General features: G+C 40.8%; 2 protein-coding genes across 2 annotated transcripts; both read right to left on the reverse strand.

Moving 5' to 3' along the window:
• Positions 1-5,213: 5,213 nt before the first annotated feature.
• LOC124044382 (TBC1 domain family member 5 homolog A-like) lies at positions 5,214-11,467 on the reverse strand. Its single transcript, XM_046364034.1, has 4 exons — positions 11,456-11,467; positions 8,766-8,901; positions 6,512-6,607; positions 5,214-6,407 (listed from the first exon to the last, which is right to left on the reverse strand). Exons 1-4 carry the CDS (start codon positions 11,465-11,467, stop codon positions 5,944-5,946), a joined length of 708 nt encoding a protein of 235 aa, XP_046219990.1. The 3' UTR covers positions 5,214-5,943.
• A 6,402-nt stretch (positions 11,468-17,869) lies between these two features.
• On the reverse strand, positions 17,870-23,394 carry LOC124042818 (cell wall integrity and stress response component 2-like). The gene is made up of 2 exons (XM_046360943.1): positions 23,303-23,394; positions 17,870-18,892 (listed from the first exon to the last, which is right to left on the reverse strand). Exons 1-2 carry the CDS (start codon positions 23,357-23,359, stop codon positions 18,428-18,430), a joined length of 522 nt encoding a protein of 173 aa, XP_046216899.1. The 5' UTR covers positions 23,360-23,394; the 3' UTR covers positions 17,870-18,427.
• Positions 23,395-24,154: the final 760 nt, after the last annotated feature.

Raw genomic sequence — 24,154 nt, forward strand, 5'->3', positions numbered from 1 at the left:
GCTTCTAAAGCCATGACATAATTTTCTGGAATAATCTGTCTGTAAACAATTGTTGGACAAATTACTTGTGTCGTGCACAAAGTAGATGTCCTAGCCGACTTCCAAAACTATAGTTTGTTAACAAGAAATTTGTGGAGTGGTTGAAAAACGAGTTTTAATGACTCCGACCTAAGTGTATGTAAATCCGACAACTGTAAGTCTCCAACTTCCATGATTTTTGCAATTCGTTTCAGTAATTGGCAGCAGAGAACTGGAAGGAAAGGTGGCCAAATGAGGTGTTGGCTTTGGGAATGACCAGTGAAATATACCTGCTGGAGCGCGTGCTAGTGTGGGTGTTGCTATGGTGACCAGTGAGCTGAGATAAGGCGGAGCTTTACCTAGAAAAGACTTATAGATGACCAGGAGCCAGTGGGTTTGGCGACGAATATGTAGCGAGGACCAGCCAACGAGAGCATACAGGTTGCAGTGGTGGGTAGTATGTGGGGCTGTGGTGACAAAACGGATGGAACTGTGATAGATTGCATACAATTTAATAAGTGTTGGAGGCTATTTTGTAAATAACATTTCCGAAGTCAAGGATCGGTAGGACAGTCAGTTTTACACGGGTATGTTTGACAGCATGAGTGAATGAGGCTTTGTTGGGAAATAGGAAGACGATTCTAGATTTAACTTTGAATTGGAGATGCTTAATGTGAGTCTAGAAGGAGAGTTTACAGTCTAGCCACACACCTAGGTATTTATAGTTGTCCACATATTCTAAGTCAGAACCGTCCAGTAGTGATGCTAGTCGACCTGAAAACTTAGCTAACGCAGCGCGGGATTGCCTTCCCTCCAAAAGTGTGTTGCTACAATAAGGATCTCCGTTACAACAGTTATCAGCTACGTAGTTCCGCTTGTCTTATCATTTCCCCCTCACAGCGAACACGTAAACAATTCAAACAAAAGACAACGACATAGACTTACCGGTTAACTGACAGTTACACATAGGACCTACTAAAGAGATGAGTCTTCAATGAAGACTTAAAGGTCAAGACCGAGTCTGCATCTCTCACATGGATAGGCAGACCATTCCATAAATATTGAGCTCTATAGGAGAAAGCACTGCCTCCAGCTGTTTGCATAGAAATTCTAGGGAGTGTTGTTCAGGCAACTGAGCTTTGGAGAAATAATGATCATGATCTTTTTGTCAAAGAAGTTCAAGAATTTATCACTGCTGAAGTGAAAGCCATCCTCTTGGAGAATGCTGCTTTTTAGTTACCTTTGTGACAGTATCAAAAATACATTTTAGATTGTTCTTATTCTCCTCAATTAAGTTTGAAAAATAGGATGATCGAGCAACAGTGAGGGCTCTTCGGTACTGCACGGTACTGTCTTTCCAAGCTAGTCGGAAGACTTCCAGTTTGGTGTAGAGCCATTTCCGTTCAAATTTTCTGGAAGCTTGCTTCAGGGCTCGGGTATATTCTGTAGACCAGGTAGCTAGTTTCTTATGACAAATATTTTTGGTTTTTAGGGGTGAGACTGCATCTAGGGTATTACGCAAGGTTAAATGTAGTTCCTCAGTTAGGGTGGTTAACCGAATTTTGTACTCTGACGTCATTGGCTAGGTGGTGGGAGTCTGGAAGGGCATCTAGGAATCTTTGATTATTTGATGCGATCGCAAATGTAACAAAATGCTGGTCCGATAGTCAAGGACTATGAGGAAAAACATTAAGATCCACAATATTTATTCCACAGGACAAAACTAGGTCCAGAGTATGGTAGTGAGTAGGTCCAGAGACATGTTGGACAAAACCCACTGAGTCGATGATGGCTCCAGAATCCTTTTGGTGTGGGTCTGTGGACTTTTCCAAGTTAATATTAAAGTCACCAAAAATTTGACTATTATCTGCCATACAAGGCCCGATAGAAATTCAGGGAACTGTTGTGCATGGCCCAGAAGGCCTGTAAACAGTAGCTATAAAAAGTGATTGAGTAGGCTGCATAGATTTCATGACTAGAAGCTGAAAAGACAAAAAACAGTCTTTTTTTTTTGTAAATTGAAATTTGCTATCGCAAATGTTAGCAGCACCTCCGCCTTTGCGGGATGCATAGGGGATATGGTCACTAGTGTAACCAGGAGGTGAGGCCTCATTTAACACATTAAATTAATCAGGCTTAAGCCATGTTTCAGTCAGGCCAATCACATCAAGATTATGATCAGTGATTATTAGTTTATTGACTATAACTGCCTTGGAAGTGAGGGATCTAACATTAAGTAGCCCTATTTTTAGATGTGAGATATCACAATCTCTTTCAATAGTGACCGGAATGGAGGAGGTCTTTATTCCAGTGAGATTGCGAAGGCGAACATTGCCCAACCTAGGTCGAGGCACAGACACAGTCTCAATGGGGATAGTTGAGCTGACTACACTGACTGTGCTAGTGGCAGACTCCACTAAGCTGGCAGGGTGGCTATATATAGGGTTTCCTTCCTTCCTTCTACAGCATTTCCTTCCAGAACATTTACATTTACATTTAAGTCATTTAGCAGACGCTCTTATCAAGAGCGACTTACAAATTGGTGCAATCACCTTACGACATCCAGTGGAACAGTCACTTTACAATAGTGCATCTAAATCTTAAAGGGGGGGGGTGAGAAGGATTACTTTATCCTATCCTAGGTATTCCTTAAAGAGGTGGGGTTTCAGGTGTCTCCGGAAGGTGGTGATTGACTCCGCTGTCCTGGCGTCGTGAGGGAGTTTGTTCCACCATTGGGGGGCCAGAGCAGCGAACAGTTTTGACTGGGCTGAGCGGGAACTCAGAAGCCATGAGAAAATTGTCAGGCTGTGGGGACTGTGCGAGGGGATTTAAACTACTATTTGTGCTTAGTGGCACAGACGCTTAAATTACTCTTACCTAATGATTGCGCCTGAAGCTGAGCTTGCAGCAAGGCTATCCTCACCATAAGGCGATTGTTCTCCTGTATATTATGTGTACAGCGACTACAATTAGGGTTTACATTTTTTTTTTAAAACTCTGTTTATTAAGTTTTACACACACACACACACACACACACACACACACACACACACACACACACACACACACACACACACACACACACACACACACACACACACACACACACACACACACACACACACACACACACACACACACACACACAGACAAGACAAAGCAATATAAATAATATACTCAACTAGAAAAAAAATACAAATATAAATACAAATAAAAAAATAGCTTTAAAGATACCGTTAAACACACCAGGCAGAAGGCTACAGAGGTTAAAGGGCAATCTATAGTACAGGGACAGAGCAAACACCTCACCATTGTTCCTGTAAACAGTCAAGGGATAAGGGTGGAGAAATGCAACCACTCACAGAGAGTCATGGCCACAGAACGACCATCACACTTCAGTCTCTGCCTGGGCAAGATGAACAAGGCATCTGCGGATCACAATCAATAAGCACATGGACCTTAATGGCCCCCCCAGCAAAAACACAGATAGAAGCTCCTCCAACCCTTAAGTCACAGACTTATTTTAGTATTAATTGGAATGCCATCAGAGGATGGACTGTTTAAAGTAAGACCGGAATGGAGCCCAAGCCTCATCAAACAGTTTGGGATTCCCACGTGAATTTAATTAAACTTTTTCTAGTTTCAGAGAGCATAACACATCCCTCACCCAATATTTATAAGATGGGGGAGCTGCCATCTTCCAGTTCTGTAGTATTAGCCGTCTAGCTAAAAGAGTTGTATAAGCAACAGTGTCCGACTGGATTCTTGATAGGGGGGTACCCATGGGCCCGTACTCCAAAAAGGGCTGTAAGGGGAGACGGATCTATAACAGTGTCATATATATCAGAGAAACATTTTAATATTAATTCCCAGAAACCTGACAGTTTATGACAGTCCCAAAACATATGCAACAGTGTGACTGGTTCCACTTTACATCTGACACAGGTAGGATCAAAATCAGAGAATATTCTTCCAAGTTTGGCCCCCGACCAGTGGATACGGTGAACCACCTTGAATTGAATGAGGCTGTGTCTAGTGCTAAAAGAGGACGAGTGCACCCTGTGTAGCACAGATTCCCAGGCGTCTTCCCCAAGTTCCTCCCCCAAATCATTTTGCCATCGAGTCTTTAAAGGCACCAAAGAAGGGTTCTGTAAGTCATGAATGATTGCATATACATCTGAAATTGCACCCCTAGGAAGCTTGTTCAGCTCCAAGATGCTCTCTATAGCTGTATTCGCAGGCCTATTGGGAAATCCAGGTGTGTTAGCCCTGACAAAGTTTCTAGCCTGGAGATAGCTTAAAAAGTGGGATTGGGGGAGATTGAACTTTTCCTGCAGCTGAGAAAAAGAGGCAAATGTATCATCAAAGAATAATTGGGCTAGCGAGGAGAGGCCTAGTGAGTGCCAAATGCCAAAAGCCCCATCATTCAAAGATGGAGGAAATAAAATGTTCTGATTGATTGGGCCTGATAGAGAAAAGCCTCGGAGGCTAAAGGCTAAACGGAACTGATTCCAAATACAATTAGAAGGTTTAATGTTACTACTTAGCTTCGGCTGGTGGAGGTCCTGACGAACCACGTCCAGATAAAGTGTCCGGGGTGAAAAAGGTGAATGAAAAAAGTAGAGCGAAGGAAAACACAACAATTATAAACGGTAATTAAAAAGTTTTAAAAAACGTCAAGTTGACAGGTAGCAAAGAAACGTTAGCATTGATGACATAGATATGGCCACCCATCAGAGCCTGGTTCCTTCCTAGGTTCAGCCATTCTATGGAGTTTTTTTCCGATGCTACGTGCTTCTACATCTGCCTTTCTTGCTGTTTTATGCTGGGTTTCTGTGCAGCACTTTGTGACATCGGCTGATGTAAGAAGGGCTTTATCACTAAATGTGATTGAACGAATGGTCCTTCTGTACCTGTATTGCTACGTCACATAGCATGTTATGGATCTTTATAATTCTTTCATTGTTAATGAATAACTTCACCTTTATATTAAATTAGAATGCATTTATTTTCACCTGTGAAGGAACTTTTGTGGTGGATACTTTTTTATACACAAATCTTAAAGTGCCCTGAAAAGCAGAACAATGAAACTGATATTAAAGATTAAAAGCAAGAGTAATTCCGAATAACCTATTTACTGTGATACAATATCGGGATTTGAATAAATGTATATGTAAATATTTAACTCGGTCAAATAGCAATACAAAAAAAATATTTTATTTGGGTACATTTCAATATTTGTACAATGAGAAATTATATAATTTACCATTTGTATAATGACCTATTTTTGTCCGAAGGCAATCACATGAATACTTCACTTGTATACATAGCAAAGGAACTCACCGCTTGATTGACTATAAAACATTAGTATACACCAATTTTGGGCATTGCAACCCTATCAACCAGTGTTTCAGTTCTACATTTTGAAATACACAGAGCACACACAAACCTCCAGCAGGTCATTGTAAAACACACAAATTGAGAGAAAGATTATTCTCCTACGCTCTTATTCAGTTTTTAAAGGGATACGTTAGGATTTGGCAATGGTGCCCTTTATCGTCTTTCCCAGAATCAGATGAACTTGTGGATACCATTTTTATGTCTCTGTGTCCTGTATGAAGGAAGTTAGCGGTAATGCTAATGCCAATGCTAACTAGTGTTAACACAATGACAGGAAGTTCCAGTCATTTCGCTAACGCTAATTAGCAATTGCGCTAGTTAACAACTAGCGTTAGCAGTCATTGAGCTAAAAGGAAGTTAACAGTTGTGCAAGTTAGCAACTTTATTCAAACCGCACGCCGAGACTTAAAACTGGTATCCATGAGTTCATCTGACTCTGGGAAAATAGATAACGGGCCTCATTGCCAGAATCCCAGTTACCCTTTAACACTCTCAGAAAGGTGCAGTCAATGTGACTCTTGCCCTCTATGTGGCGCTCAATGCCATAGTGAATGTATTATCAGGCTGGCTGTCGAACCAAACAGTAGAGTCAGGGAGTAACTGAAGACATGGCTGCCCCCTGTTGGTGTGGTGAGAGTGGTTGTGGCGGTTGTGGTGGTTGTGGTGGAATTTGTTGGTCCTATTGTAGAATTTTGTTGGTCGGTTGTTGGTCCTATTGTAGAATTCCGTTGGTCGGTTGTTGGTCCTATTGTAGAATTTTGTTGGTCGGTTGTTGGTCCTATTGTAGAATTTTGTTGGTCGGTTGTTGGTCCTATTGTAGAATTCTGTTGGTCGGTTGTTGGTCCTATTGTAGAATTCTGTTGGTCGGTTGTTGGTCCCATTGTAGAATTCCGTTGGTCGGTTGTTGGTCCTATTGTAGAATTCTGTTGGTCGGTTGTTGGTCCTATTGTAGAATTCCGTTGGTCGGTTGTTGGTCCTATTGTAGAATTCTGTTGAATGAAATTGAAGTATTTACATTAGGCTATATGTTAATTCAGGATTATTTCACCCGTGTCTATTAACTGAAATGAATTAGGGATAGTTTGAAAATTACTGGTGTGGATAGCCAGGTGGCGGTTGTGGCAGTTGTGACGGTTGCTGGTCCTATTGTAGAATTCTGTTGGTCTGTTGTTGGTCCTATTGTAGAATTCTGTCGGATGAAATTGTTCATTAAGCATTCATTTACCCATGTCTATTTGAAACTGAAATTAATTAGGGACCATTCGAAAATTACTGGAGGGGATTACAATATAACTTTTCAGGTTTTACTTCTTGCATGCTTGCCAAATGTCCTAATCTGTTTGCATGCACTACACTTTTCCACACACTTACTATAATACCACAGGTCAATATAGTCTGCCAGTCTCACCGTCTGTCCTGACCTCTATCCACCATTCATAGTGGCAATAGTGGTAGGTGGATCGTTGGTCCAGATCTCCGATAGTCTAACTAACAATCATACCACACATAAAATCATTCAAAGGCGAGACAATTTTCTATGTCAATCCACAAAAACAAGGGGAGGAGCTGACAAACATCAGAGAGGCAGGTGTGTCATGTCGTTGCTCATTAAAGACATGAGACACGCAGCTCAAAAAAACTTCCCTATTGGTCTTGTTTAGGGACAATAAAATGATCCTACTTAGACTTGTCTACAACACCTCAATGCAATTAATAATAGTTTTCAAGCGAGTATAAAATTCTACTCTAGGCTGTAAACTGCAAAAAAATCATAAATAATTTGAATAACAGCGCAAACGCTCTGTGATTTGAATGTTTCATTCGATTTGGATCAGTTGTGGGTCTACTCTCAACAGTTTATACGGTCTAGAAAGGCACAGCAGCAGGCCAGTCTGGTTTTATTTCTGTCTGTTGGGGATCATCATTCTCCCAAATCGTCCTAAAGTAATGTGGCCACATATAATCCCTGCAGGCCCAGTTATTCCGGCAACTCAATGCGCGCTCTGCCTCCTCTCCGATCCGAGTGGCTATTCCTCCCACACCTAGAACCTAACACATCAAAATAGCCTAAATATTTGTCGTTTAGCTTTTTTTAAAACACAACCAGTTACAATGTTTTAATTGGGTTAGGCTACTTCAAACGTCTCATGTAGGCTACCTGCTCACCGTTGTCCACTCCACTCTCATATAAATCCAGCATCCAAACTGTGCACCAGCTATTTCATGTATGTTACAAAACCCAAACATTTTTGAATGACATTCGGAGATTGTCAAGCCAAGCCTTTGCTAGTGGGTATAAGGTAGGGAGGGATGTATTTTGTTTTTTGTCGAGATTGACATATTCGTAGTCATTTTGATTGTGGTGTTGAAACAGCAAATCATGATGTTGAGCGCCCGAAGTAATCGGTATGCTTTGCTTTTGGGTGCATTGGCTGTTCGTTGCATATACATTTGTTGCATATATTTTATATAATTAAGCAATACCGAGGGGGTGTGGTATACGGACAATATACCACGGCGAAGGGCTGTTCTTAAGCGCGACGCAAGGCGGAGAGCAGTAAATATACATATTTTGTCATACCCATTGTATACGGTCTGATATACCACAGCTGTCAGCCAATCAGCATCCTGGGCTCGCACCACCAAGTTTAGAAAATCTGATTTCCCCCTAGCTGTGGTGGTTGGTGAACCCTCAACGTTCTGGCCCGTAGCCCTGCGTGGCATCAACTGTGCCACAAAAGCATGCTGTAGTGGCAAAGTCGGCATCCACATTTATAAACACAGGGTCTCCACAGGTATTGTTATTTTTGGTCATAATCATTATTTTTGAGTTAATTCAATGAGGGGGAAGGGTGTGCAATTTTATTTTTACAGTACAAGGGGAGGGTCATGTGAAAATGTTTTTTTATGTTGGGAAGGGGGTGCATTTAAAAAAAGAAATGAAACCTGGAGTTGTAATTTTTTTTTACTGACCCTTAGGCTATCCATTTTAAACATAGCAATTTTCCAACATATTGGTGCAAATATATGACAGGGGCTCCTGGTTTGACTGTTGGCCTGAATTGGGGTCCCTGGGCATGAAAAGGTTGAACGCCCCTGACCTAATGTCACTTTGGAGCATATAAACAGTCCAACTAAAAACACTGTTCTATAACTACATTTACTCATTGAATGATCCTCAAATTATTGAACCTCAAATTTCAACATACTGCATCAGCTATAATCAGAATTGTTGAGTTCACCAAACACTCTAGGTTGAATCAGGTCTCCCCATCTCTCCATCCTTTATTTAAGTTTAAAACTTGTTCAGCTATTATTTCTGAATAAGGAATAAGTACATTCATTACCTGTGCCATGGTGGATGCCAGCAAGGCCAGTGTGCCGAGTCCCAGAACCAGGCACTTCATATTGCAGAAAGGCGAGGTGTCTCGTGGGCCAGATACTAGAGGAAACTGCTGTCCTGGGTTGACTATCCTGGGTTTGCTATCGTTGATCTGATCTGGCTGTGTAGAGACTCCTGCTGAAAGTGAGCCTGGTCTTATATAATGTGTCAAAATCACCCTCCCCACCTTAGACACCGGCTGTCCAGGAAACAGCCCTGACCAGCTTACGTTAGATAAGGAGGACAATAAATGCAAAGTTGCCAAAGTCCTGCCCATTAATTCTCAAGGACACTGTCTGAATCTATAATTTTATGTTGTGTATCTCTGTTTCCTTGTTCCGTGCAATATAATATATTTTCAAGCAGTAACAATGTCGATGATGTCAGGCATTGAAAATGTTGCACCAATAAACTTGACTTCATATTTGATTTTACCTGCCTTGTAGTTTGATACTTGTAATAATTCTACGTTGTGCTGTGTAGATTTTGGCAGACATTGTGTGCTAATGTCTACCTCAGTAACAATGGAGATGAATGCCCATTTTAAAGTGCTTGAGATTGTGCATCGATCCCCTTTGGACCAGGGCCCATAGTAGTGTGCACTATAGGCAATAGGGGTTTCATTTGGGAAGCCCCTTAGTAACCAGGAAAAAACAATTACCTGATTAGATTCTAAGATTCACACAGGTGTTGAGTCGACCTCATGTCGGCTAGACGCTGCTTATCACTTCTAACATGCATACATAACGGACCAGATACTTCGGCTAACTAAGCAATAAGGCCCGAGGGGGTGTGGTATGTGGCCAATACACCACGACTAAGGACTGTTCTTATGCACAACGCAACGCGGAGTGCCTGCATACAGCCCTTAGCCATGGTATTTTGGCCATACACCACAAACCCCAGAGGTGCCTTATTGCGGTTATATACTGGTTACCAACACAATTAGAACAGTAACAATATGTGTTTTGTCATCGTCTGATATACCACGGCTTTCAGCCAATCAGCATTATAGGGCTCGGACCACCCAGTTTATAACAATATGTTGAACCCTTGAGGAAAATGTGAGCGCTTTAATCTGGTATGATTGGCTCATTCATCCCCCTCCTCTCCCCTGTCACTATTCCCGAGGTCGTTGCTGTAAATGAGAACGTGTTCTTGTGACAGGTTAAAGGAAATACTCATAGCCTGTTATATATTAACCTCTTCAGTCTAGCCTCTACTTTTTTAACATTCTGTTAAAAATCGTGCAACATTTCAGCGCCCTGCTACTCATGCCAGGAATATAGTTTATGCATATGATTAGTATGTGTGGATAGAAAACACTCAGACGTTTATAAAACTGGTTAAATCACCGCTGTGGCTTTAACAGAACGTGCGTTTCATTGAAAAGTGCAGGAAAATCTGATCACTGAAAGTGGAAAAATATATCCATCCGCCGCTTCAACCCATTGTTATGGGCGAAAGACATTAAATATGGCTGAGGTTGCAGTACCTACGGCTTCCACACGATGTCAACAGTCTTGTCATTTGCCTAGGATTTGTTTCTTGGTCAAACGAACAAGAGACAGCCCATTTCTTCCGTTCTCCGACCGGATATTTTGGTTGAGAAATACATGGACAGTATTTCAAGATTTTTTTATATTTTTTTTAACCTTTATTTAACCAGGCAAGTCAGTTAAGAACACATTCTTATTTTCAATGACGGCCTGGGAACAGTGGGTTAACTGCCTGTTCAGTGGCAGAACGACAGATTTGTACCTTGTCAGCTCGGGGGTTTGAACTCGCAACCTTCCGGTTACTAGTCCAACGCTCTGACCACTAGACCCAATAGTGATTATGGGACATCTAGGAGTGCCAACAAAGAAGATGGTCAAAGGTAATGAATGTTTTATATTTTATTGTGCGGTTTGTGTAGCGCCGAATATGCTAATTATTTAGTTTACGTCCCCTGCGGGTCTTTTGTGGTGTTACATGCTATCAGATAATAGCTTCTCATGCTTTCCCCGAAAAGCATTTTAAGAATCTGACTTGTTGCCTGGATTCACAACAAGTGTAGCTTTAATTCAATACCCTGCATGTGTATTTTAATGAACGTTTGAGTTTTAACTAATACTATTAGCATTTAGCGTAGCGCATTTGCATTTCCAGAGCTCTAGATGGGATGCCTGCGTGCCAGGTAGGAGCAAGTGGTTAAAAAGTATAAGTAAGTTCATAGTATGTGAGGATCTTAAAACATCTAAGGTTAAAACGATGCATTCAGTATTAGTTGATAGAGATTGATAACATTCATATAATTTTGTTAAAGTTAAAATCTGTCAAGCATACAAAGGGTACGAATTGTGAGTAATGTGTAAACGTTATATTGTATACTTTATTTTGTGATGCCTAAAAGTGTTAATCTGTGATCTACGAAATCCCCTTAAACTATGAGCCGGAGATCGATTGCTCTGGTCTCCACCCATCTTCCTGGGGAAATCGCAGTCTTTTCTCATTGAACTAAAAGTTGAATTGAGAAAACAATACCGTATCACTCTCGTGATTATTTCTCCCCTGTTTTCAGGGGCGTAACATTCTCAGTCAATTTACCTGGCAAAATAACGGATAAATACAAATAAATAAATAAACATGAACCAGATTATACATGACAGTTACTTGGTAATCCATGCCACCCTCCAAGCTACGGAAAGTCGTTAGAATGGCTCCCTCACCACTTCACCTGTTTCCTTATGACTGAGACATGAAACCCTTTGTCTGGCTGCCTGAATCTTTCTGCGGTCCACAATGCTACATTGTTGCATGGGTTGCAAGACCACAAAAAGTATTTTTTCAACAAGTCAGTACATGTATTCTCTCCCAATTTCCGAATTCAATTTGGTTCATTTTCCAAGTTAACAGAATCTCCCTAAAACTCCTAAAACAGCTCAAATAGTTGATTTGCTATCAGGCTAACAACTATTGTCCGTAAGAGTATTCAAGAGTAGTTTCATTTAGGCAAACCCATTGAAAAAATATATTTCTGACATCATACACCCTGACCAGACAGGTTTTTATCCTACAATTTACTACAATTTTCAACGTAATGTATCACGATCATAAGGTTGAGGCAGTGGTAATAGCTCTTGACGCAGAGAAGGCATTTGATCAGATTGAGTGGAAGTACATGATGTCGGTTCTGGAGCATTTCGAGTTTGGAAAGAAATGTATTAATTGGATAAGAATCATTTATGCACATCCAATGGCGTCCGTGCTAACCAATCAGGAAATGTCGCAGTCATTCCGACTGTTCAAGGGCTGCCGACAAGGGTGCCCTATTTTGCCTGCTCTCTTCGCTATAGCCTTGGAACCCCTTGCTACTCGCATTCGGGCATGTGCCGATATAGCTTCTGTTCAAATAAAAGACACGCAGCACCAAATGTCCCTATATGCAGACAATGTTCTTTTGTTTTTATCCAAGCCTAAAACTTCTATTCCACCCTTACTTAACTTGATAAATACATTCGGCTCCTTCTCTGGCTACAAGATAAACTGGCAAAAAAGCAAATTAATGCCAATATCACGGCCTGTGAATATGCAATTTCTGCAATCTACCCCATTTAGAACAGTGATGGACAAGTTCACAAGCCTTTGCATTGCAGTGACAAGAGACCTTGATCAGCTACTGAAAGCGATTTGGGACATGAACATTTATCAGCTTAATAAACTAAATATAGATTTTTGGAAAACTCTTCTCCGATGTTTGGTCGTATAAACGCTATTAAAACAGTTGTCCTACCCAGGTTTCTTTACCTCTTCCAATGTCTACCCAATTTCATACCACAAAGCTATTTTAAGAAACTGAATTCAATAGTAATTCCATTTTTATGGGAAAACAAGGCAGCCAGAATTTCAAAGAAGCATTTTTGCAAGTACAAGGTATAGGGGTGCTTTGGCCTTCCTCACTTTAAACTGTATTATTGGGCTGCTAATCTGAACATTGTGTCTTTCTGGAGGGAAAGTTTACCTGCGATGAGACAGAACCATATGCCTTCCTGGCTTTTAATTGAGCAGGCCTCCTGTCAACGTTCCTCACTCCCTGCACTTGTTATTAGTCCATCATATGTGAATAAAGCCACTTATGACTCTCATCCAGTCATTTGTCATACTCTTAGGATCTGGAAACAGATTGGGTATTTTCTTAACATACCCACTGTTTACATTGACAATCCAATTTGCCTGAATCATGCTTTCCACCCTGCATTGGATGATATGGTGTTTTCACAGTGGAGGGAGACGGGGCTCACAACAATTGTTCATTTATACATAGATGGTCAGTTAGCTTCATTTCAACAATTACAGGGAAAGTTCAACATGCCAACAACACATTTTTCCAGATACCTCCAAATCAGGAATGTCTTAAGGACACATATACCACAGTGTGGCAGCCAAATAATCCTACATTAGATAGCCTGATCCTTGTCAAACCCCATTCAAAAGGGTCAGTCTCTAGACTGTATGATGTGCTACAGGTTTGGGAACAAGAACTTGGTTCAGAAATCTCAGATGAGGACTGGGTAGAAGCTCTCAGGAATATAAACCCCCAGTTCAGTGAATGCCAGACACAACCTTGTACAGTTTAAGGTGATACACAGGTCACATTACTCAAAAGTGAAACTGCATAAAATATTCCCGGACACCTCACCACTGTGTGAGAGGTGCAAGCAGGGTGAGGGGACGTTGACCCACTTGTTTTGGACATGTCCTAAGTTACATGCTAACTGGGCTCTCATTTTTGATTACTTATCTAAAGCCTTCGATAGAGTTCTAGCCCCAGACCCATTGATCTCTCCGTTTGGTACAGTTGATGGGAATAACCAGGAAGAGAAGGCTGTCTCTCTTTGTACTCTATTATATGGTGTCCACGGATGGGGCCACAGTGTCTCCTGACCCCTCCTGTCTCAGCCTCCAGTATTTATGCTGCAGTAGTTTATGTGTCGGGGGGCTAGGGTCAGTTTGTTATATCTGGAGTACTTCTCCTGTCCTATTCGGTGTCCTGTGTGAATCTAAGTGTGCGTTCTCTAATTCTCTCCTTCTCTCTTTCTCTCTCTCGGAGGACCTGAGCCCTAGGACCATGCCCCAGGACTACCTGACATGATGACTCCTTGCTGTCCCCAGTCCACCTGGCCATGCTGCTGCTCCAGTTTCAACTGGCCTGGGCCCTAGGACCATGCCCCAGGACTACCTGACATGATGACTCCTTGCTGTCCCCAGTCCACCTGGCCATACTGCTGCTCCAGTTTCAACTGACCTGAGCCCTAGGACCATGCCCCAGGACTACCTGACATGATGGCTCCTTGCTGTCCCCAGTCCACCTGACTGTGCTGCTGCTCCAGTTTCAACTGTTCTGCCTTATTATTATTCGACCATGCTGGTCATTTATGAACATTTGAACATCTTGGTCATGTTCTGTTATAATCTCTACCCGGCACAGCCAGAAGAGGACTGGCCACCCCACATAGCCTGGTTCCTCTCTAGGTTTCTTCCTAGGTTTTGGCCTTTCTAGGGAGTTTTTCCTAGCCACCGTGCTTTTACACCTGCATTGTTTTCTGTTTGGGGTTTTAGGCTGGGTTTCTGTACAGCACTTTGAGATATCAACTGATGTACGAAGGGCTATATAAATAAATTTGATTTGATTTGATTTGATATTAGCCAAAAGGCTCATATTGCAATTTTGGAAACTGGATACTGTACCCACCTTTGAAATGTGGTTACAGGATTTAGGGACTGTAATACATATGGAAAAGATTCGATACAATACCTCCAATAGAAGTCCAGTGTTCTACAAAATATGGCAGCCGATACTGGATAAATGGTCTAGTCCCGCTTCATAACTGGGTTGACGATCTGCTGTTACTCTGTGCTGTACTCCACTCAATATTTGTTTTTGGCTTAACTACACTGCTTGTAATGACTATATGCTGTCTTCTTATACATGTACCACCTAATAGGATTTTGTTTTATTTTGTGTATGTGTGAGTTAAGTTTTGTTTTGTCCTCTAAATTGGCCATCCCATTCAACAGTACAATGAATGTCAAGGTTTGTATTGCTGTCTTTTTCATTTATTTTGTATTGGAAAATAATAAACATATTATATATTTTCTTAAATTGTCGTTTTATTCCACAATTCATAGTGTAACTATGTCATTTCATGTTCTCTTGAATTGGGCCTGTCCTCCTAATAAGCATTTTGTTTGAGTTTGTGTTGTGTTTGTATTGCTCGTTAATCATCAGTTACGACTGCTGACTGGGGTCATTCTGACTCCAGAGGCACAGTTTTGGTCATAGTCCAAAGGTGGTTTATTCAATTCTTAGATTTTTTTCATGACTTTGTCAATCAACTTCTTCTTATTAGATATAAGTTATGGTACAGTGTTTCTTTATCAATATGGACTTATTAAAAATACAAGTCATTTGGGGTCATTTTGACACCAGGACAACAACCACCTGAGCCACTGCCTGTTCACCCCGCTATCATCCAGAAGGCGAGGTCAGTACAGGTGCACCAAAGTTGGGAACAAGAGACTGAAAAACAGCTTCTATCTCAAGGCCATCAGACTTTAAATAGCCATCACTAGCACAGAGGCTGCTGCCTGTATACACAGACTTGAAATCATTGGCCACTTTAATAAATGGAACACTAGTCACTATAATAATGTAACTTTAGTAATGTTTACATATCTTGCATTACCCATGTATATACTGTCAGGACCCGGTTACAAACCCGGGTCTCCGGAGTGAGAAACAGTCACTTAACCAACTGAGCCACGAATAGTCGGCAGAACCCAGAAGATGAGGCAGACACAGCAGTACTTGAGACGGTGTATTTAATGAAGTAAAAAGTGAAGTTCTTCAGGAAAACATGTAACTCCACAACCTCAAAAGGAATTCCACAAGAACAAAGGTAATCCTCCAAGACAAAAAGGTAAATGCACAAGGTGGAAGGTATAGCACAAAAAGCCTCAAAAGATACTCAAAAAAACAAACAAACAAGAACAAAAAACAGAATTCCACAAGAGAGTCCACCGGGATCAACAAGAGTTCTCAGAGTACTAGGGCTGGGTGCTAACATACAAACACAGAGCACAGAACTGAGGAAGACAAAGGGTTTAAATACAATCAGGGGAAACGAGGCACAGGTGAAAATAATAATGGGGATCAAGGGAAAACAAAAGGTCAAAAGGCACAATGGGGGCATCTAGTGACCAAAAACCGGAACAACCCTGGCCAAATCCTGACATATACTGTATTCTATACTATTCTACTGTAACGTAGTCTATGCCGCTCTGACATTGCTCATCCATATATTTATAATTCATCATTCCTTTACTTAGATTTGTGTGTATTGGGCATATGTTGTGAAATTGTTAGATATTACTTGTTAGATATTACTGCACTGTCAGAACTAGAAGCACAAGCATTTCGCTACACCTGAAATAACATCTGCTAAACACGTGTACAAAGTCTGCCAATGGTATAAATACTTGATAGAAATGCAAAACAGAACTCAGATATGATGTAAATCTACACAGAGAGCTATATAGATGGGTTGGCTGAAAACTTCACAAAAATGATGAGTTCAAGTCGATGTGACCGGAAGGTGTGTGCTGTTATGATTCTAAACGGTCAGATAGCTAGCAACAATGACAAGAGGCTGCCTTGTGGGAATCGGCGGTGGCTAGTTTCAGCTCTTTGTATCTTGTTATTGATACCATGTGTTGTTATGAGGTGTTTTGGCTGATGTTATGTCAAAAATTAGCTAGCTAGCTAACCAACAACTGTACCGATATATTTGAGACACAAGTTCTCATTGTGCAAATATTTTTATGTTTTCAATAAACCTTTGGAGACAGAAAATGTTTACATGTTGTCAACAGTCTAAGGCTGTCACACCTGCTCCCGCTCCCCCACTCTGGCGCTCGAGGGCCATCATTACGCACACCTATCACCACCATTACGCGCATCAGGGCTTCATGGGACTCACCTAGACTCTATTACCTTATTAATTGCCTCCAGTATATCTGTCACTTCCTCAGTTTCTTCCCCGTGTCTGCATTAATGTCATTTTGTCCCCCCTGTCCAGACGCTGTCCTTGTTTTGTTTCACGTTGGTTATTTATTCAATAGTCACTCCCTGTACTTGCTTCCTGTCTCCCAGCGTCTGTCCTCACAAAGCCAACCCCGTCTGTTTTTCGACATGGTTGTGCACGTGTCAGTAAACAACCAACCCGTAGTTATTCTAGGGAAAATCTAAAAACAAGATTTTATTTGAATCTAGGTTTTTCTAGAATCATGATATTAAGTTATACCTATTATCAGAGGGTGGAGGGGGACCTACATCAGTCATTTTAACCAGACAGATCACCTGCATAGATGGAGCACCTTATAGATGGAGCACCTTATACTGGCCTATGGTATAATTGGTACCAAATCCAAATGACCTTACATATATGCTTAGTTGCAGTCAAAACAGCTCAAATAGTCTGTCAGTGGTATGAATACTAGGTAGAACTGTAATACAAAAAACAGCTTCCCTCTAAATGTACACATAGTGCTGTGTTTGTGTGTATTTTCAGATTTTGGGTTATTCTAAGGGAAATGTTATAGATGTTATTTCTATAATATCATCCAATATTCTATATGTGCAACGTGTTACGTTATTCGTGTTGATATGACATTTGGTTTGAAGTGACTTTGAGGATTTAGGCATGCTTTTTGAGGCATCCTGCCATAGGCCCTACCACTACCAGTATTTCACTAACAGCGATGCTAATGCTGGCTGTGGGGTAAGTAAATGAAGAAAACCAAGCAATATTGTTTTGGTCATTGTCTCCCAAGATCAATGGATAAATCACTTTTTGTCATATAACCATATTTCAAATGTTGCTGTACCCTTTAAATGCAATCGTTTTTACCCCATATATAGGACAAAATTAAAATATATATATATATATTTTTTTACAATGGTAATACAATACAGTACAATGGTAATACAATACAGTACAATGGTAATACAATACAGTACAATGGTACTACTTAAGTATGTTTTTTATTCACAACTACAATACAATCAAACGTTTCACATGTCCTATGCGTATGTCAATTGTAAGAATTTTTGTAGCTTGTGATCCTGATTATGTTTTTGTGAATATTGCGTATGGGTGATAAAAATATTCATGGTGGGGGGGCACCAGTCATTGGCAGTGGTGAATCGGGGGGGGGGGGCTCAGTGCTCGTCATTTCAATCTGTCTTTCTCAGTCCCAAAGCACTTCATTGCTCCTTCATACAATAAATGCAAGGTGTGTGACATTAGCAAGGTACATGCCCATGCCTAACAAATAGTATACACAGCTCACCTACTACAATTTCCACTTTTTAAATAGCAACTCCGTAATTATTATTCATTGTTATTATTCATTTTCCATGATTATTCTTCATTATTACGAAGCCTGCACCTGTGACACTGCACACAGTTCTTAGTGAATTCATGTGAAGCAATGTACTCTTTTAGAGTGCATTTTCATAGGTCAAGATCTGTAGAAGGAAACGGGAAACATGGGCCAGTAAAGTGTTTCCGCAGGGCTGTGTTCTTAGTCATATACCATTTGGATCATTATGGAGATCAGGGGCCCCAGGAGGAGACTGCAAGAGCCCAGCAGGGCTGATGTACCTCCATCGTGTGTTGGTGACATATGGCTGGTAGCAGTTATGTTGGTTTGGTTTGCTGTGGTGTACTCAGTGGTCTGCAGGGACTCCAGGGTTGTGGGGGTTTGGGTGGTTGCGGTGGTGGCGATGTAAGTGACTTGAGTAGAGTGTGTGGACTGTGGGCCCAGGGTTCTAGCCGCCGTAGTTTTATGGTTGGAGACAGGTGTGGTCGAAGGTTCAATGGTGACATTACTGCTGATGTTGTTATTGGAGGTTGTCATCATGGAGGAATTGTTTGGAAACGTGGTGTTTGTTAAGGGTTGGTTGCTGACTGGGTTTGAGGAGATAGTTGCTGGTACTGTCGTAATGTTTGTGGGGATAACAGCTGTGCTGGTAGTTATGTTGGTAGCCTGTCAAAGATCAGAGGAAAAAGATCAATCAGATATAGCTAAAGTGCCATCAGAAAGTATTCACACCCCCTTGACTTTTTCCACATTTTGTTGTGTTACATTCTGAATTTAAAAGTTATTCAATTGTGATTTTGTGTCACGAGCCTGCACACGATACCAATTTATTTTAAACAAATTCATAAAAAATGAAAAGCTGAAATGTCAAAAGTATTCAACCCCTTTGTTGTGGCGAGTCTAAATATGTTCAGGAGTAAACATTTGCTAAATGTAAACAAGTTACATAATAAGTACATGGACTCACTCTGTGTGCAATAATCGTGTTTAACATGATTTTTTAATGACTACCTAATCTCTGTACCCCACACATAATTATATGTAAGGTCCCTCAGTTGAGCAGTGAAATTCAAACACAGATTTAACCACAAAGACCAGATTTTCCAATGCCTCGCAAGGAAGGGCACCTATTGGTAGATGGGTAAAAATAAAAAAGCAGACACTGAATATCCCTTTGATCATTGTGAAGTTATGAGTTACACTTTGGATGGTGTATCAATACACCCAGTCACTACAAAGATACAGGCGTCCTTCCTAACTCAGTTGCCGAAAGGGAATGAAACCGCTCAGGGATTTCACCATGAGGCCAATGGTGACTTTAAAACAGTTACAGAGTTTGATAGGCTGTGACAGGAGAAAACTGAGGATGGACAACAACATTGTAGTTACTCCACAATACTAACTTAAATGAGTGAAAAGAAGGAAGCCTGTACAGACTAAAAATATTCCAAAATATGCATCCTGTTTACAATGAGGAACTGAAGTTAAACTGCTATGAACTTCATGCCCTGAATACAAAGCGTTCTGTTTGGGGCTAATCCAACACAACACCTCACTGAGTACCACTCTTCATATTTTCAAGCGTGGTGGTGGCTGCGTCCTGTTATGGGTATGCTTGTCGTCTGCAAGGACTAGGGAAGTTTTTAGGATAAAAAGAAACGGAGTAGAGCTAAGCACAGGCAAAATCCTAAAGGAAAACCTGGTTTAGTCTGCTTTTCAACAAACACTGATAGACAAATTCACCTTTCAGCAGGTCAATAACCTAAAACACAAGGCCAAATCTATACTGGAGTAGCTTACCATGATGACATTGAATGTTCCTGAGTGGGCAGGTTACAGTTTTGACTTAAATTGGCTTGAATATCTATGGCAAGACTTGAAAATGGCTGTCTAGTAATGATCAACAACCAATTTGACAGAGCTTGAAGAATTTTATAAAGAATAATTTGCAAATATTGTACAATCCAAGGTGTGCAAAGCTCCTAGAGACTTACCCAGAAAGAATCACAGTTGTAATCGCTGCCAAAGGTGATTCTAACATGTATTGACTCAGTGGTGTTGACTACTTATGTAAATGAGATATTTCTATATTTAATTTTAAACATATTTTCACTTTGTCATTATCGGGTATTGTGTATAGATGGGTGAGAAACAAATCTATTAAATCAATTTTGAATTCAGACTGTAACTCAACCAAATGTGGAATAATTCCAGTGGTATGAATACATTTTGAAGGCAATGTACATCATGTCATTGTAATTTATGAAACAAGCAACGACCAATAAGCTAATTGAGGTGCCCTACTATAGCGCCCTTATATGAACTATGTCATGATGCACAAATGGTAATGTATCTAAATGTAATGTCAGTCGTCATATGATTACAGGCATAACTGACTGTACATTTGTTTACCCCATTGTGTGTTGTTGTTTTTGTCGCACTGCTTTGCTTTATCTTGGCCAGGTCGCATTTGTTAATGAGAATTTGTTCTCAACTGGCCTACCTGGTTAAATAAAGGGGAAATAAATAACAAAATAAAAAAATTACTTCATTACCAATATTAAATTATAATTTGTCATTTCATATCTACGTCATTAATTATTATGCCAATTCATTTCAAGCAAAGATGCATTGATAAAAAGCACATTCCCACAGTAAGCATCCATTGTGGTGATGTGTGAGAGGTGGTTGGGGACTGGACAGACTGGACTGTGTTAAGGCCGCTACACACTTCACACTTCACGCTACAGAGCGTCGAATGTGGTTCGTTCCAAAATTTGAGCCACGCAAAGTATAAAGAAATACATGTGAAAACGACGCACCGTCGTTGTGTTTATAGCGGCCTTTAGCCGATGATTGGCTCCAATTGTCTGATGGCTGAGATAAAGTCCTCCCACACTCTGTCTCCGAGTGGTCGACAATGACTCACTGCTATGCCACCAAAGGTCATCCACCCATGACCCTACCTGACTGCACCAGCCACACTTACTTTGCATTTGGCTCCGGTTCGCATTGGTTGACAGTTGCAGTCTGTACTCTCAGTGTTACATAAGTGTTCACTCTCTCCTCTGCCTTTCATCTGGTCTAATCTAGCAGTCTGTTTTGTTTTTACAGATTAGCCCTATCTCTTCATCTCCTCTCACCCGAGCTTTCTCATACACAATCACAGACACATTTACATTTTTGTCATTTAGCAGACGCTCCTATCCCGAGCGACCTACAGGGACAATTAGAGTCCAGGGCACATCAACAGATCTTTCACACAGTCAACTCATGGATTCAAACCAGTGACCTTTCACTGGCCCAACGCTCTTATAACTGCTAGGCTACCTGCCGCCCCGAAGAGAGAGGAGAGATTGGTGACAGGGAATTGTTGCCTTGGTTGGTTATAAATAGCACTTCATCCAATTTGAACACTCAAAGCACCTCTACAAGGAGTCAGAAGCATTCCACGGGATCCTGGACCACCTTGATTCCGATGCTTGCCACGGTTGCGTCAAGTTGGCTGCATGTCCTTTAGGTGGTGGACCATCCTTGATACATACAGGAAACTGTAGCAGCATTGCAGTTCTAGACACAAACCGGTGCGCCTGACACCTACTACCATACCCCGTTCAAAGGCACTTAAATCTTCTGTCTTGCCCTTTCACCCTCTGAATGGCACACACACAATATAAAAAATCCTTTAACCTGTCTCCTCTCCTTCATTTACGCTGATTGGAGTGGATTTAACAAGTGACATCAATAAGGAATCATAGAGTTCGCCTGGATTCACTTGGTCAGTCTGTCATTGAAAGTGCAGGTGTTCATAATGTTTTGAACACTCAGATTAACGCTGTAGTGATCAAACACTGTTCATTAGACAAATGACAAAACAAGCACTAGTGCCCAGAGGATCTATGTTCTTTTTCTGTGCTCTCTAGCTCTGGGTTGAACACGTTTACTGCAACCCAGATCATTAAGCAGCCTACATATTGTATTGTTACGATATCATATCAACTGATATGCATGATTTTAATATTGTCATGTCTATTTAATATAATAATAATAATATATGCCATTTAGCAGACGCTTTTATCCAAAGCGACTTACAGTCATGTGTGCATACATTCTACGATAACAACATTAGACCATTAGACCATAACAGCATTAGACCATTAGATCATAACAACATTAGATCATAACAACATTAGACCATTAGACCATAACAACATTAGACCATAACAACATTAGACCATAACAACATTAGACCATTAGATCATAACAACATTAGACCATTAGACCATAACAACATTAGACCATTAGACCATAACAACATTAGACAATTAGATCATAACATTAGATCGTAACAACATATTTACATACGGACTGCAGTTGGTTTCAATTGATAGCTGTTACAATCCTATAAGACTTTACAGAAGGAAGTGAGATAACGCAAATAATATAATTATGTATAGTATGAAAATGCCCCATAAAACCTGGTGTATTTCTTATCACTGTCACTGATGGCATTGACTATGTATAGTTAGTAAGACCAAGTATATATTAATGCTATCCTATCATGTCATTTGTCTACATTACCTATAATAATTAATTTTAGGTTACTAAAATCATCGGTTTACGGGACCTCAGTAGGTACAGCAAGGAGCTTGCCAGACCAGGATTGTGGGTTTGAATCCTGGGACCAACCATATGTAAAATGTATGCACGCATCACTGTAAGTCGCTTTGGATAAAGACATCTACTAAATGGTATATATTATTATTATTATTATCTATTACATTTGGGTGTGTAATATAATACTGTTCCCTTCACTGTGATTTGAAAATGAAAACAGAACTAATTTGACAAAGCAAAGAAACTGCTTGTGGACAGCTCACTTTTGTTTGCTATCTTTTAAATAATCAGAGTCAATGTTTAAATTTAAAACTATTATGTTTAGCTACAGCAAACACCAATTTAAAGAGACAAATTCCAGATTGTGCTATGTAATAGAATAACCTTGCTTGAATCTGTGTGCCAACCAGTGCCTTTAAAGGGGAACAAAGACACAGTACAGTACACAGCATCACCTACCTCAATGAGAACCAATGGCAGAAAGGCCAGACAGGTAACCAGTACAAACTTCCCCATCTCTCTCCCAGTCGGTCTTCAGCGGTTTCCCCCTGTCTGTGTGGCAGAGCCCGGACTTCTCTATGTCTTTTTATACTACCAGGTCCCTAAAAGTGATATGGTCCCATTGTCACGGCAACTGGGCACGTCTTACGTCACGATAATCACGTAGTAAATGGACTGATGCCAGTTCGCTCCATTAGGGTTTGGATACAGAGAGAGCAGATACTGAAATGTGCCCGATATGCAAAAACAGGAAGCAAATGAGTGATGTGTTGTGAACATAACATGACATGGCCCAGGGGGGTAGCTGAGGTTGAGGACACTTAAAGAAGATGAATGTGATTCGACTAGATAGGCAGCATCTCTGCTTAGGAATGCATTAGTCTTGCAACTAGTCCCACGTACTGTAACAACTATTGACTATGGGACCTTTTTATCGTGACTATAGAGAACGATGCTATGTACATGAATTTAGAGCACTGAACGTGTTCCCTACCACAGGGCATCTGTACTGCACCACAGTTCAAGTCAGACCTGGGCCTCTCTCGCAGTCAAGAAACATTGTGTGGACTGAAGTGGAGGAGGTAACAGTGTACATGGCTTTAGCGTTCTGGTGGCAGTGGAGGTTCGCATGAGAGAACTTTTAATGTCCATTTCGTGACCACGCTTGCTTCTTTTTGTTGTATCTAAAAGGGGTAGGGGGAAGAAAGCAGGGCAAATTAAAACCCACCTAAAGACCTAGTCATGATTCCTGCATTTTCACAGACCCTGTAATCAAAATACAGGTATCCGGGCTGTGTGAACGGTTCTCTG

This window comes from Oncorhynchus gorbuscha, linkage group LG09 (assembly GCF_021184085.1).
Source record: "Oncorhynchus gorbuscha isolate QuinsamMale2020 ecotype Even-year linkage group LG09, OgorEven_v1.0, whole genome shotgun sequence".
NCBI lineage: Eukaryota > Metazoa > Chordata > Actinopteri > Salmoniformes > Salmonidae > Oncorhynchus > Oncorhynchus gorbuscha.